The following is a 16,942-nucleotide window of genomic DNA, read 5'->3' as shown; positions in this document are numbered from 1 at the left end:
GCAGACAAACGCATACAAATATAGAGGTTTTTGAACCAGCCAGCGGGGCCAGCCCTACAAATGTGAACGTCCCTGACTGACTGACTGAATGAGTGATCAGTTTGACACGATAGGGCTGCTGAATCAGGTGACCAAAAACGATTCCAGCTAGTGGCGACCAATGACATTACTGAAGTTACACAATGATGTCACTGGTAAACACGGAAGTGGAAGTTTCCCTGTTGGCCATGAATCAGCACAGCGGTTCACACGGTAATGATGTAATATATTGCTGCTCACGGATACTACTGAAACTCCTCATTGCAAAAAAAGTCCAATTCACAAACACCAGCACTAATAGCCACAAGGAGGTAAGAGTGAAAATTATTAGCGTCTTCAGAGAGTTGGTGGTAACTGAAGTGCATTTATAAGGGCTGTCACGCCCAGACTTTCCAGTGATCATGGCAGCAGTGGTTGTAGCCAGGTAATTATATGATATAGAAAATAAATTGGGGCAATTTAACTCTATAAATAATTAGGGCTTAAAGACTGCTGTCCAGTACAGCCACTGTTCATGGAAATGATGCCAAAACAGCAGCTTTTTAAACGTAGTCACAAAAAACAGCTGCGTTCTAAATGTAGTTCTGGTCCAGCCATATACTAGGTTTTATCCTAGCCTTGTTGATTAAAGAAGCATGTCAGGATAATATGTCCTGTTCTGAGAAGTTAACCTCTAGCTCAGTGTTGGCAAAAAAAAAAAAAAAATTAAACCTACGTATAAGCATGTATATACACTCACCGGCCACTTTATTAGGCACACCTGTCCAACTGCTCGTTAATGCAAATTTCTAATCAGCCAATCACATGGCAGCAACTCAATGCATTTAGGCATGTAGACATGGTCAAGACGATCTGCTGCAGTTCAAACCGAGCATCAGAATGGGGAAGAAAGGTGATTTAAGTGACTTTGAACGTGGCATGGTTGTTGGTGCCAGACGGGCTGGTCTGAGTATTTCAGAAACTGCTGATCTACTGGGATTTTCACGCACAACCATCTCTAGGGTTTACAGAGAATGGTCCGAAAAAGAGAAAATATCCAGTGAGCGGCAGTTCTGTGGGCGAAAATGCCTTGTTGATGCCAGAGGTCAGAGGAGAATGGCCAGACTGGTTCGAGCTGATAGAAAGGCAACAGTAACTCAAATAACCACTCATTACAACCGAGGTATGCAGAAGAGCATCTCTGAACGCACAACACGTCGAACCTTGAGGCAGATGGGCTACAGCAGCAGACCACACCGGGTGCCACTCCTGTCAGCTAAGAACAGGAAACTGAGGCTACAGTTCGCATAGGCTCACCAAAATTGGACAATAGAAGATTGGAAAAACGTTGCCTGGTCTGATGAGTCTCGATTTCTGCTGCGACATTCGGATGGTAGGGTCAGAATTTGGCGTCAACAACATGACAGCATGGATCCATCCTGCCTTGTATCAACGGTTCAGGCTGGTGGTGGTGGTGTAATGGTGTGGGGGATATTTTCATGGCACACTTTGGGCCCCTTAGTACCAATTGAGCATCGTGTCAACGCCACAGCCTACCTGAGTATCGTTGCTGACCATGTCCATCCCTTTATGACCACAGTGTTCCCATCTTCTGATGGCTACTTCGAGCAGGATAACGCGCCATGTCATAAAGCTCGAATCATCTCAGACTGGTTTCTTGAATATGACAATGAGTTCAATGTACTCAAATGGCCTCCACAGTCACCCGATCTCAATCCAATAGAGCACCTTTGGGATGTGGTGGACCGGGAGATTCGCATCATGGATGTGCAGCCGACAAATCTGCAGCAACTGCGTGATGCTATCATGTCAATATGGACCAAACTCTCTGAGGAATGTTTCCAGTACCTTGTTGAATCTATGCCACGAAGGATTAAGGCAGTTCTGAAGGCAAAAGGGGGTCCAACCCGGTACTAGCAAGGTGTACCTAATAAAGTGGCCAGTGAGTGTATATGCAGACATGGTAGCACATGTATATGTGAATTAAGTGGGCTTTTTTTGGCTTACACAATATGCAAATACACAAGATCTGCATTCATATATATATATTTAACAACTTTGAGCTATAAAAATATATATCTTTGCTCCTTTTTTCTACATCGAAGGTTTCAATGCAACATCCTGTGGACATACACAGTTAGGTCCATAAGTATTTGGATAATTACACAATATTTGTAATTTTGCCCCTGTACACCACCACAGTGGATTTGATATGAAGTATTTGAGATGTGATTGAAGAGTAGACTTTCAGTTTTAATTCAAGGGGTTGGATAAAAACTGTTCAGGAATTACAGCCATGGATATACAGGGTCACCCCATTTTCAGAGGCTCAAAAGTAATCGGACAAACAAACATAACTATGATTATAACAATTATATTTAATGTTTGGAGGGAAATCCTTTGCAGTCAATGACTGTCTGAAGTCTGGAACCCATCGACATCTTCAAATTCTGAGTTTCCGCCTTTGAAATGCTCTGCCAAGACTTAACGGCAGCTGCCTTCAGTTGCTGGTTGTTTGTGGGTCTTTTGGCCATTAGTTTGATCTTCAGCAAGTGAAAAGCATGCTCAATTGGGTTGAGGTCAGGTGACTGACTTGGTCACTGATGAATATTCTACTTTGCTGCCTTGAGAGACTCTTGGGTTGCTTTCTCAGCTTGTTTTGTGTCATTATCCATCTGCAGTGTGAAGCGCCGTCCTCTCAGTTTTGTGACATTTGGCTAAATCTGAGCAAATGGTATATCCTTATAAACATCACAATCCATCCTGCTACTTCTGTCAGTAGTAACATCATCAATAAACACCAATGACCAAGTTCCACTGGCAACCATACATGCCCATTTCATAACACTACCTCCACCATGTTTGACAGATGATATGGTATGCTGAGAATCATGAGCTGTTCCTTTTGTTTTCCACACTTTTCCCTCTTCTCATCCTTCTGGCACAAGTTAATCATTGCTTCATCTGTCCAAAGAACCTTGTTCCAGAACTGGGTAGGTTTTTAGATGTTTTTAAACACGGTCTAATCTGGCCTTCCTGTTCTTAAGTGACACCAGTGGTTTTCACCTTGTCGTAAACCCTCTGTATTTATTTTCATGCAGGCGTCTCTTGATTGTAGACTTGGACAATGATACCCCTACCTCTCAAGAGTGTTTTTGACTTCACTAGATGTTGTGAATGTGTCTGACTTCACTAGGAAAATAATTCTGCGATCATCCACTGTAGATGTGTTCCGTGGTCTTCCAAGCCTTTTGGTGTTGCTGAGCTTGCCAGTGCGTTCTTTCTTTTTAAGAATGTACCAAAATGTTGATTTGGCCACTCTTGAAGTGTTTACTATCCATCTGATAGATTTCCTTTGCTTTTTCAGCTTAATGATGGCCTCCATCACTTGTATTCACACCTCTATGGACTTCATGTTGAGAGTTCTGATGAACAGCAATAAAATGCAAATGTAAACACTTAGAATGAACTCAAGACCTTTTATCTGCTTAATTTGTCATGGAATAATGAAGGAAAATGTATTACTTGCCCATGACACCACTTGTTAGTCAAATGTTCAATTACTTTTGATCCTCTGAAAATGGGGTGACCATATATAAAACTGGCTGTAATTCCTGAATGGTTAATGCAATATTTTTGTCCAACCCCTTAAATTAAAACTGAAAGTCCACACTTCAATCACATATTGGTTACTTCATTTCAAATCCACTGTGGTGGTGTACAGGGGCAAAATTACGAATATTGTGTCACTGTCCAAATACTTATGGACCTATCTGTATATCTGTGTGTGTGTGTGTGTATATATATATATATATATATATATATATATATATATATATATATATATATATATATAACTGCCTTGTGATGGCCTGGCGGCCTGTCCAGGGTGTCTCCCTGCCTGCCGCCCAATGACTGCTGGGATAGGCTCCAGCATCCCCGCGACCCTGACAGCAGGATAAGTGGTTTGGATAATGAATGGATATATATAACTGTTAAAAGAAACACTCAATGGTAGGGAAAGTGCTCAACAAATAAGGAGCAAAATAATCCAGTGAGTCAAGTAAATTCTTTATGAGACAGTACCAGCCTGTTTCATGCCATAAGCATGAATGAATATATATATATGCAAACACACACACACACAAAGAAAAATGCATTTACCCTTGGTACAATCATGTCAACCAATTGGGGTGTGTCTGTGCATGTGTTTGTGTGTGAGTGTTTGTCTCTGTCTCACCTGTACAGGTATCTTTGGGACTGCCTTTGGGGCTGGGTGAATCTTTTGAACATTGTGCGTGTGTATCCCTGGGACTGTGCAAGTCTTTAGTACTGTGCGTGACTTTAGGACTGTGTGTGTCTTTGGGACTATGTGTGTCTTTGGAAGACCTCTCCTCAGCTGATTCATGGCTGCTGGATGAGGGAGATTGCTGGTTGCTGTCAAATGTACCACTGTCCAGCAGGGAGTCTATATCACCATCTGAGATAAAGAGTAGTAGGTCGCGATTATTTTCACTTATGTAAAGCACATCCATGATGTCTAATCCCACACGAAAACAGACAAACATACAAACTAAGGCATGTGCACGTTAATGCAAGTGTGCCTACATAGATACAAATGCATACATAGCGAAAGAGTAAAACACATGTGCAGTGCACAAGAAAGAGGTTGACAAATTTACCCATGCAGACTTTTACACTGTACCTGGTCCAAGGGAGTTGCAGTACTGAGTGAGTTCTTGCGTAAGGCCAGAGGACAGCTGGTGGTTGATCTCTTTCAGTCCCTCATTGGGAGAATACATACTCTCTGCTAGGGCACGGCACTGATGTTTACCTATAGAATACACACAGACGTACACAAAAACACATGCAAGACTAAGGCTAAAGCCCTCAGGAATCCAGAGACTCCAGCCACCCCTGCCAACAGACTATTTAGGCTATTGTGGTCAGGAAAACACATTTGTAGCCTCAAGGCCCACACAGAAAGACTAAGAAAGAGCTTCTACCCCCAGGCAATAAGACTGTTAAACAACCAGCCACAATAAGGTCAAGCAGTAAGTACACTGGAGAGACACACTCATAAGCTCTCTCCCCCTCTTCCTCCCTCCACTCAAAGCACCTTGCACATTTCTATTGCACACTTCTGTTTTTGGTTTGTATTTTTCTCTGCACCTACTTGTCATTCTGAAATTTTTTTGTATATAGGTTTCTGTTTGTACTATATGTTTATATTACTCTATATCTTTTGTAGTTTTAATCCTATATTTTATATATTCTTATCTTGTTATATTTTATTTTATAATACTTCCGAGGACACAAATCTACCACAAAAGCATTTCACAACATGTTGTACAAGGAGTATGGCTATTTATATGACAAATAAAACTCTTGAATGTCAACACAGGCATTCCCTGCTGATTCCACATTCTCACTGTTTCCACTCACCTGTAACCACCACACATGACTGTGTTTCCTGACCAGGGATGGTGCAGATGATGACTACATAGTTAGTATTAGCCAGATGTCCTTCCATTAACCTCGTGAAGGTTTGGCTAAGACCTTGAGCCAGAGATCCAACCTGCTCCCCCAGCACCACCACTCTGTCCCCACAGGAGGAGACAGCCAACTGGGCTAGCCAGGGGAGCTGGCTGGGAGTCAGGGGTTGTTGGCTCTGGGGAGGCAAGGAGAGATGTTGGGGAAGACGAGGCAGAGTCGGGGTTGTCTAGAAAAAGAGGAAGAACATTTAACCCATTCATGTTTGGACTTGATTCTAATTGGATCTTTAAACACTTTGCAGAAAGAAACAAAAAAACAGGATCAATTTCCTATCTATCTATCTATCTATCTATCTATCTATCTATCTATCTATCTATCTATCTATCTATCTATCTATCTATCTATCTATCTATCTATCTATCTATCTGTCTGTCTATTTACCTATCTGTTATTTAGACTTAGACTTGGACTGCTTTTATTTGTCATTGCCTTATATGCATGTCTCAGACATACAAGGGAACAACATTACATTTCATAAGGACCTCAGAGCCACATAAGAACAGATAACACACAATAAATATTAAAAACAAAAAGTTAATCTCTCTAGGGGAACTCGTTCAGGGTGCCCCCTATCCCCACTGCTTTTTGCTACCACTTTCTACAGCACTTGCGAACCACTTTCCATAGCACTACAGACTTCACCATTATTGCAAGGTGTGAGAAGAGGAGGGGTTGAGCACTGTGTGGCTTTGTATGCAGATGATCTATTAGTGTACTTAACTGACCCTGAATCTTATACATTAACAATTGTCTGACTCCTTTAGAATTTTGGGTCATTTTCTGGGTAAAAATTAAACTTTCATAAGAGTGAATGCTTCCCCATCAATGAGAAAGCCCTACAACTTTTACAAGCTTCAATCCCATTTCACTTACTCTATTCAGGTTTTAAATATCTTGGTATAAAAATTACGCACTCCCTCTCCTCTCTTTACACAGCAAATTTCACCCCACTGCTAAATCAAATGAAACTTGATTTCAATAGATGGAGTAGCCTGCCACTATCATTAACCGGTAGACTCCAATCAGTAAAAATGAACATTCCCCTGAAGTTTTTATACGTTTTCCAGTGTCTCCCTATATTCCTCCCTAAGACATTTTTTTTTGTACAATTAATCAAACAATTAGCCATTTTATTTGGGGAGGCAAACACCCCAGACTTAGCCATACTCTTCTTCAGTGAAACAAAGAAATGGGTGGCTTAGCTCTTCCCAGTTTTATCTATTACTACTGGGCAGCGAATATACAAAAAAATATAATTTTGGCTCCATGCGCCGGAATCTAGTTGGTGCTCATTAGAGGCTTAACCATGTCGCTTGTCTTCACCTCCAACATTAGTCTTTTCATCACTCCCGATAAAACCATCTCACTACACCTCGAACCCTATAGTACTTTCTACTTTAAAAATATGGATCCAATTCCTACAATACTACAAATTAAAAACATTATCTGTATTAGGACCTATCACCAACAATCATCTATTCCCTCCCTCAACCCTTGACTCTACCTTTTCTAAGTGGAAAGATGTAGGTCTACAATGTTTTAAAGATTTATTTCACAATGTTACATTTCCCTGCTTTGATGATCTACATAAAAAATACAATATCTCGCTCCAATATGTTCACGTATTTTCAAGTGCGTAATTTTATATATAAACAATTTCCCTCATTTCCTTCTCTTCCACCCCAACTCGCTTGGGAAAATATGTTAAACCCTATCCTCCCTGCTCAAAAAGGGCTAATATCATTCTTGTATGAGAGCCTCTTAAGCTTAGAAAAGCATTCAACTCCGAAAATCAAAGCACACTGGCAGAAAGAACTAGATATTGAGCTAACAGATGACTACTAGGAGGGAGCGCTAAAATGGGTTAACTCGTCCTCATCATGTGCCAGCCTAACACTCATTCAATTTAAGGTTTTACATTGAATCCATTTTAGCAAATCCAGACTAGATGAGATATATCCAGTCTTAGATCCACGGTGATCGTTGCTCTCACTCACCCGCAGATCTGACCCATATGTTTTGGTCATGCTCTGCACTTCAGAATTATTGGTCTTTAGTTTTCAACACCCTTTCAAATATCTTAGGAGTCCCCATTGAACAAAATCCACAAATCACCATCTTTGGAACAACAAATAATTTGTCCTTATCCTTGAACACTAAACCAAGTGATATTATTGCATTCATATCTCTTCTGGCTCACCGAAGGATTCTTTTAGCCTGGAAAGCTCCCTCACCACCATCACATTCTGGGTGGTTAAAAGATATAATGTCATATTTAACCTTAGAAAAAATTATATATACTTTGAAGGGATCAAAAGAACGTTTTTACTCCAAATGGCAGCCTTTCCTTTCCTATTTTGCAAACCTGTCTGTATTACCCTCAGTAGAGATCAGATGGTGATGAGATTTGTGCTAAGTCTATCAAAACTATGTTGAATTTGTAATTATTCATTTGTACCCTTGCAGCTTTGGATGACTTGCTTACTTTTTACATGTATTTTACAAATGTACATTGTTTAATGTTCTTGCCTATGACACTTAATCAAAGCAAACCCGTGAACCTATTATGAACAAATGACAATAAGATATGGTATTGTCATTTTATTTTCCAATACTCCTAAGGCACGGGTTGGGGGGGGTCATCTGTTGTTTTGTCTGTTCTGTTTGTTTTGCATTTCTTCTAAAAATATAAAATGTGGATATATTTTTAACTATTGGATACTGTATTTGTACCTACATCTCCAATAAAAATAATTTAGAAAAAAAACAAAAACAAAACAAAAAGTGCATTAGAAACAAGAATTACTTCACAGACCTAAACATCACAAGCACACCTGACACGGACAGTGAGTAAGACGGTCAAAAAGTCATTTTATGGAGGTCTAAGTGTTTCGGCTGTTGAGGATCCTCACAGCTTGAGGAATTAAACTGTTGCATAGTCTGGTGGAGGCACACAGATGTTCCGGTACCTCCTGCCAGAAGGTAAGAGGGTGAGGTGGATGTGGAAAGGGTGGGTGGGGTCCTTCATGATGCTAAAAGCCTTCTGGGTGCACCGTGCATCAAAGATCGCTTGGATGGATGGGAGAGCAGTTCCTATGATCTTTCCAGCTGTCTTCACTATCCGCTGTAGGGATTTGCAGACAGAGGCCTTGCAGTTCCTATGCCAGACAGAGATACAGCTGGTCAGAATGCTCTCTTTCCTCTGTAGAATGTAATGAGGCTAGGTGGGGGGAGACTCGCCTTCTTCAGACGTCACAGGAAGTGAAGATGCTGCTGGGTCTTCCTGGAGAGCACAGTGACATGTGAGGACCAGGAGAGGTCCTCTGTGATGTGAACTCCCTGTAACTTAACACTATTGACTCTCTCCATGTCCATACCATTGATAGTCAGAGGGGTATTGTGGGCACTGGTCTTTCTAAAGTCAATAATGACCTCCTTAGTTTTTCCTATATTCAGGGAGAGGTTGTTGTTTTTGCACCTCACTGCCAGTTGATCCACCCCTGCTCTGAATGATGATTCATTGTTGTTGCTGATGAGACAGCACTGTGGTATCACCAGCCAACTTTATAATGAGGTTGGAGGTGGTTGATGCTGTGCAGTCGTGAGTTAGTAGGCTGAACAAGAGTGGACTGAGCACGGAGCCCTGTGGAGCGCCGGTGCTCAGTGTGATGGTCCCGTAGGTGATCTTGCCAATTTGCACTGACTGTGGCCTACCCATGAGGAAGTCCAGAACCCAGTTGCAGAGGGAGGTGTTAAGGCCCAGCTGGCTCAGCTTTTCGATCAGGTGTTGTGGCATGATTGTGTAAAAGCTGAGCTGAAGTCAATGAACAACATCCTCACATAGCTGTTCTTTCTCTCCAGGTGGGACAGGGCTAGATGAAGAGCAGAGGTTATGGCATCTTCTGTGGAGCGGTTAGCATGGTATGCAAACCGGTGAGGGTCCAGAGTGGAGGGGAGACTGGACTTGATGTGCTTCATAACCAGCCTCTCAAAGCACTTCATGATGATGGGAGTCAGTGCAATCGGGCGGTAGTCATTATTTAAAACTTATACTACAATTGCTCTCCTTTTGGATAAAAAAAAAAAAAGCAAAACAATACAGAGCAAGTATGAGAAATACAATGTGGGACACAGACATTATTTCTGCAGTACATTTAGGTAGTACCTTATAACTTAAACCTCTCAAGGCAATATAGAGCATCCTGTATATCCACTGTCTTACCTCGATGCCATAGTGCCTCCCTGGGACAGTTTGGGTCTGGGGTTGCTGGTATTGTCTGATCTCACTAAGGTGGGACTCCCTCCAAGACCTCATGAATATCTGCTCCAAGTCTTCAATCAGAGGCACCTGGTCTGGGCCTGGAGAATGAAGGGGAAAGATGTACCAAAATAACAGATTGGGAATGGTAAATAAGACAGTGACAGTTGCACAGGGTTTATGCATTGGTGGGGAGGCAGAGAGAAATAAGGCAGGTCCATTCATTGAAACAGTTATACCATCACAAAATTTCTGCTTATGTGTCTATAATTTCATTACAAAATTTCTGCCTATATGTGCACGTCTTTTATACCTATATGAGTGTGTAAGTGTGTTTGACCAGGCAGAGAGAGAAGCGTATAGATACTATGCAACTCTGAACTATGAGTTGAACTCGTAGAATTAGTGAACTTTTAAAAAGTTATCTGTTGTCTTTCAAACTGTTGGTACGATGAAGCGCTTTTGGTGACTGAGTGCCAATTCTTTTTTCTTTTAATTGTTCAACTGAGGAAAAAGGCCATGCAATACCATTTAAGGTATACAGTAACACAGCTTCTCAAAGTTTCAGCAAAACAACAATGTAATGTTCAATACAACTGGCTCTATGTCTGGCTCCACCTGGTGGGGCAAATGTAGCAGTCAGCCTACAGTGAGACAAACTGAGGCTGAGGCATGCTGTATAACCTAATATGCCTCATTAGATTAAAATGGATAAATCTGGGAATATGAAAAATAGCCTGGAAACTAGGTAAAGTCATGACTGGTGCAACTGTGAAAGCTGAAGCACAATTTAGTGACTCTGATTTTTTTTTTTTTGGCTGTAATTACGATGCCATACTCACCTAGATGTACCAGGTAGTAAACAGTGAGTAGTATCTGCATCTCGCTGGACAGTGGCTGGATGGGCGATGGTCCATAGTGCTGGTAGACCCTGGGTAAGGTCTGGGAGCTCATATAACAACTCTGAAGCAGAGAATTGACCAACACCTCACTAACATTACCAGTCAACTGAGGTAGAGGTCCATGGCCTGAGCAAATGAGGAGAGAGAGAAGGGCATCAATTGCAGGACACATGAATTATAATAGCAATCTCTTAATTTTCATACAATGATAACAGGACAGAGCTAGATAGATTCTTTATTGTCCTTATAGAGGAACTTTGTTGCCACAGTATGTACATCAATATACAAGTACAAGTTGACCTCAAAACATCAAAATATGAGTTCATCATATCAGAATACAAGTTCACTTTCATACATATATATATATATATATATATATATATATACATACATACATACACGTATATATATATATATATAAACTTAGCACAAAAAGTAAGGAAATTTGTGTTTGGTAGATTATTTCTTTGTTGGAACAATGCTTCTTGGCAATACATCTTTTATCAGGCACCTGATTGTCAGCACCTGGGGTACCAGAAGCTCAAAACAAGTCAATAGCAACAGCAAAATAAGCTGTTTGGCATTGGCAGAGAAGATTTGGCAAATTTTTCATGGGCGCAACCCACATACTCAGCTCTGCTGCTCATTCCACAAATGCATGTTCCTTACAAATGTGGCGCCATTTAAAAGGGAAATAAACAGGCTTTCCAACGGTATAAGATTTATTGCCAAGAAGCATTGTTACAACAAAGAAATAATTTACCAAACAAAAATTTCCTTACTTTTTGTGCTAATTATATTGTGGGAGTGTAGGAATGAGGAGACGGAGAGATTGAGTCGAGTCAATTCCGTTTACTCGACACACAAAACAACAACGATACAGCACAATCTCTCGTGGCAACCAGCTAACCGCTAGGCTGCTGAAAACATGGCTCCACCTCGGAAACTCTAAGCAGTGCCTATGTCAGCACTCTGAACATCGGCCTTAAAGGAGCAGTAGCCCCTGGTGAATCTACCCTCAATTGTGTATCAGCACACAGGCCCCCCAGAATTCACCATCATGAAAAAATGCAAAACAGTAATGTAACACAAAAGTACTCAGTGAAACACAAACAGCCAACAGGCGAACAGTCCTCAGTGAAACAGTCAACGTCTCGGGGGGCGGACCAGGCGGCCAAAACGGCTGCGCTGAATGGGTATGGGGGCGGGGGCAGGGGCAGGGGACAGAGCCGGAGCCCGGGCAGGGGCCGAGGCTGGACCAGGGGCCCGAGAAGGGGGGCGTCCACGCCGCGAGGTCAGGGCCAGTTTGACTGGCCCACCCAGGTCCAAATGGGCAGGCTTGAGACGGTCCACCGAAACCCGCTCCAGCTTGCCCCCCATGTCCACCACAAAGTTCTTAGGCCCCGCTTCCATGACGCGGAAGGGCCCGTCGTAGGGGGGCTGCAGGGGGGTATGGTGGCTGTCGTGGCGGATGAAGACGTACCTGGCCGACAGCAGATTCTTGGGGATGTAGGACTGAGGGAGGCAGTGGTGAGATATAGGGATCGGAGCGAAAGCGTTGGAACTGTCCCGGGCCACAGCCCGATGAGAAGCTGCCGACCAGGGGGCCACAGCGTCTGGGAGAATGCAGTGGCTGGCCGTAAACCAGCTTTTTTTTTTTTTAAATTTATTTCTGATTTTTCCCTTTTTTCTCCCAATTTAGTAGCCAATTGATCCCTATTTTAATTCAAACACCCACCCTCGTATTGCATGCGTTCGCCAACTGCATCTCTCCGGCCGGCAGTCTCGAAGGAGACGCCTCCCCACTTTCGTGACAAGGCGAATCCAAGCCGAACCACTGTTTTTCCGACACACACAGAGACGCATTCACATGACGAACACAAGCCGACTCCGCCCCCCTCCCGAAGACAGCGTTGCCAATGATTGCTGCTTCATCGAGTCCGGCCATAGTCGGATCTGACGAGACCGGGGCGCGAACCCCAGTCCCCAGTGGGCAACTGCATCGACACCAAGCCGATGCTTAGACCGCTAAACCAGCTTGGCAGACGAGGACTGCAGGTCTTCCTTGGGGGCAGAGCGAAGGCCGAGTATGACCCATGGGAGGCGATCGACCCAGTTGCTGTCCATGAGGCTGGCACGAAGAGCGGCCTTCATAGACCGATGAAACCGCTCACAAAGTCCGTTGCCCTGTGGGTTGTACGCTGTGGTGCGGTGGAGCTTCACCCCCAGCCCCTCCACGACTGCAGTCCAGAGCTCCGACGTGAACTGCGGGCCCCTGTCAGAGGTGAGGTCAGCAGGCGTGCCAAAACGGGCCACCCAGGACCCGAAGAACGCCCGGGCCACTTCAGTAGACGTGGTCAATGACAGGGGAACAGCTTCCGGCCACCTGGTGGTCCTATCCACCATGGTGAGAAGGTGAGTGAACCCGTGGGAGGGGGGCAGGGGGCCCACCAGGTCCACATTCACATGGTCAAAACATCTCTCGGGCAGGATGCTACACTGAGCGCCCGAATCGACCAGCAGCCGCCGGCCAGATAAGGCGTCCTTGATAAACAACAGCCTGCTGTTCTCGCTGGCGCTCAGAGCTGCTATTGAGCACTGGCCCTGGTGTTTCCCTGAACGCTGAAGCTGCATGGCGGGCGACACTGCTTGGCCCTGGCACCAAACATGTTGTGGTAATAACAAAACCCGCTGTCACGCTGGCGGCGGGCTGCTACCGCAGCCGCGGTGCCCACTGCGTCCTCCAGAGGCGGGGGCGAGGTCTGAGTGGGGAGCATCGCATGAATGAACTGCTGCCGGTTGGCGAAGAAAATCCTGTCCGCTTCTGCACCCAGAGCACGGTAGTCTTTGGTGGAGGAGAGGGCGGAGCTGGCTAGAGCTATGCGCACAGGCGCTGAGAGCTGCCGTAGAAAAATATGGGTGAAAATGAAGGAGGGATCTGCCGAGCCCAAAATGGCCAACATCTTCTCCAGCAGCTCAGAAGGTTTGCTATCGTCGAGTCCGTTGAGTGACAACAGGCGATCCGCCTTCTCCATCTCTGACAGCTCGAAGAGCTGCAAAAGGAATGCCTTGAGTGCACCGTATTTTCTGACAGCCGGGGGGGGTTCCAGTAGCCCCATAGCTCAGGCCATCGTCTGGGCATCCAACGCCGCCACCACTTGGAAATACCTCGTAACGTGTCGCGTTATTCCTCCCAGCTCGAACTGGGCTTCAATGTGCTGAAACCATGGCCAGGGACTGTGCTGCCAAAACTCGGGCAAGTTCACCGTTGCTGCTGAGATGCTAGCGCTAACATGAACTATCCCGTTAGCATCACTCGGAGCCGGAGCGGTGTCGTCAACGCTTTGGGTCGACATGTTCATTGTCAATGTGCGGGGTCACCAATGTGGGAGTGCAGGATTGAGGAGACAGAGAGATCGAGTCGAGTCAATTCCGTTTACTCATCACACAAAACAACACCGATACAGCACAATCTCTCGTTGCAACCAGCTAACCGCTAGGCTGCTGAAAACATGGCTCCACCTCGGAAACTCTAAGCTGTGCGTACACCAGCACTCTGAACGTCTGCCTTAAAGGAGCAGCAGCCCCTGGTGAATCTACCCTCAATTGTGTATCACCACAACATATATATACAGTGCTGCTTGAAAGTATGTGAACCCCTTGAGCAGTTTAGATTTTTCTGTTGTTTTACCATGATTTTCTTATTCTATCATCACCAGTTTTTATGTATGAAATGTCAGATATGTTTATCAGTTGCATGTACTTGTTTAGTGGGACTTGTTTAAGTAGCCCAAAAACTACATGAAACATGGAATAGTGTATGTGCAAAAGTAAGTGAAACCCCCGCTGCATTGGTTAAGTCAAGCAGGTAACAGACTCGGGTGAAACACATTTGGGTGCTTAATTAATCATTTAAGCAGATGAATGAAATGAGACATCCTTGGGAAAGGGTTTGGCCTGCACTAATTAAAAGAGAAAGGAAACCAACCAAACCACTGTGGTCCCATACAAATCAACAATGCCGAGAGCAAAGGAGATATCCGAGGACATGAAGAAGAGGGTAGTGATAGCCCATCAGTCTGGGGAGGGATATAAGACCATCTCCAAAAGATTCCAGCTCCATCCAGCCACTGTAAGACAAATAATTTACAAATGGAGGGCCTTCAACATGACAGCAACTCTGCCTAGAAGTGGATGCCAATCAAAACTATCACCCAGAAGCACCAGAAAAATAATAAATCGGGTAAAGGCCAACCCACACATCACCTCTAGAGAGTTGCAGACCTCTCTGGTAGCATCTGGGACAAATGTGCATGCATCTACAATCAGACGAAAATTGAATAGCCATGACATTCATGGGAGGGTTGCTAGAAGGAAGCCTCTGCTCTCAAAAAAGAACAAAGCTGCCCATTTCAACTTTGCCAGAGAGCACTTGGACAAACCAGAGACCTTCTGGAAGTCCATTCTCTGGACAGACGAGTCCAAAATAGAATTATTTGGTCACAATCAAAACCAACATGTTTGGAGAAAAGCCAACACTGCATATGAAGAAAAGAACCTCCTCCCAACAGTGAAGCATGGTGGTGGAAATGTGAAGGTCTGGGGCTGCTTTTCTGCTTCTGGACGACTCCATATTATCCAAGGAACCATGAATTCTCCGGCATATCAACAAATTCTTGACCAGAATCTCCTGCCATCAGTCAGGGAGTTGAAGCTGGGACGAAAATGGATTATGCAACAAGACAATGACCCAAAGCATTCCAGCAAAACTACAAAGGAATGGCTTCAGAGAAGGAGGATTCGTACTCTGGATAGGCCCAGTCAAAGTCCGGATCTTAATCCAATTGAAATGTTGTGGCGAGACCTGAAGAAGTTGGTACATACCAGATGTCCCTCCAACCTCTCTCATCTGGCTGAGTTCTGCAAGGAGGAGTGGGCAAAAAGCCCCATAAGCAGATGCGAGAGACTGGTTAGTGGTTACAGAAGACGTTTGGTTGAAGTAATGGCCTCAAAAGGAGGAGCCACAAGCTACTAATACAAGGGTTCACATACTTTTGCACATGTTAAATTTTCAGTTTTTGTGAAATAAACCACCTTTGTTGAATTAAATAATGAAAATATATCTCTTTTTGTGTGTGTGTCCATTATTTGGAAGGTGTGCTTTACAAATTGGGATTTGGATGTATGTGTAATGAGCTTATTTTAATGTTTTCTACAAAAACAGTGACCACGTCTGGAGGGTTCACAAACTTTCAAGCAGCACTGTATATATACACACAAGTATATGTAATCTCTAATATGTATTCTCGGAGATTAATATGTATTCTAATATGTATTCTCAGAGATTCTACATAGTGACCTCTGAAGGAACCACAGACAGGTTAATACATTGGGTCAGGACAGAGATTTATACATTAGCTTGAATTGGTCATCCTGCTTTGGACTTCTGTGATTATGACAATTATTAATTTTGCATAACAGTCACTTTATTTTCCACATTTTCATAGATTTTGATGCACAAATATCTGTTAGACCAGTAAATGATATTGTTATATTAGGCTATACAAATAAAACTGACTTGACTTAAATTGACCAATAAACTCAAAGACAGACCATTATATGCAAATGAAAAGTCATGGATACACACAGACAGACACAGATACATACACCAGCTGTTATTGTGCAGGGTTAGATGGTGGGAAAATGGTGTGATCTGTCCCCAAGGAAGAAAGGGATAGATGATACAGGCAAGAGGATGTGAGTGAAAGGGGTGTAGGCATGTTGAGTAATGAAGGGTCTGGGGTCAGTTGACGAGGGAGGTCAGGGGCCACAGAGAGATGGAAGAGTAGAGGGGTAAGAAATGCGGAGGTAATGGTGGATAAAGAGAGGAGCTTTGGATAGGGCAAATGACGAGGGAGGCATTAAAGAAGAGATGAAAAAGAGGCACAAAAAAGAGCATGGGTGCAGGGTGGAGAGGAAGAGAGGGAATCACTTTCCAGAAGCTCGGAAGGAGGGGGAGGTGGAGACACAGCAGGAGAAGGAGAAAGAGGAGATGCGGGGGTTGGAAGAAGAAGAGTGGAGAGGAGGCCACAGAAGTGGAGGGAGATGTAGTTATAAAGATGAAAGGGAATTGAAGGGTAGAAAAGGATGGGGGATTGTTAAAGGGGAAGAGAGGCATACTTTATTG

At 43.8% G+C, this 16,942-nt stretch overlaps 1 protein-coding gene across 1 annotated transcript in view; it reads right to left on the bottom strand.

Moving 5' to 3' along the window:
• Nucleotides 1-16,942, bottom strand: part of greb1 (growth regulating estrogen receptor binding 1) — a 73,226-nt gene that overhangs the window by 28,908 nt on the left and 27,376 nt on the right. The window contains exons 10-14 of the mRNA XM_056278676.1: nt 10,696-10,881; nt 9,818-9,954; nt 5,485-5,761; nt 4,745-4,873; nt 4,280-4,519 (exon numbers count right to left, since the gene is read on the bottom strand). Coding sequence (XP_056134651.1) covers nt 4,280-4,519; nt 4,745-4,873; nt 5,485-5,761; nt 9,818-9,954; nt 10,696-10,881 — 969 coding nt within the window. The remainder of the gene's footprint in view (nt 1-4,279; nt 4,520-4,744; nt 4,874-5,484; nt 5,762-9,817; nt 9,955-10,695; nt 10,882-16,942) is intronic.

The sequence above is a fragment of the Lampris incognitus genome, chromosome 4, assembly GCF_029633865.1.
Source record: "Lampris incognitus isolate fLamInc1 chromosome 4, fLamInc1.hap2, whole genome shotgun sequence".
Taxonomy (NCBI): Eukaryota; Metazoa; Chordata; class Actinopteri; order Lampriformes; family Lampridae; genus Lampris; species Lampris incognitus.
The sequence above is the reverse complement of the archived record's forward strand: the minus strand, read 5'-3'. Positions and strand labels throughout refer to the sequence as shown.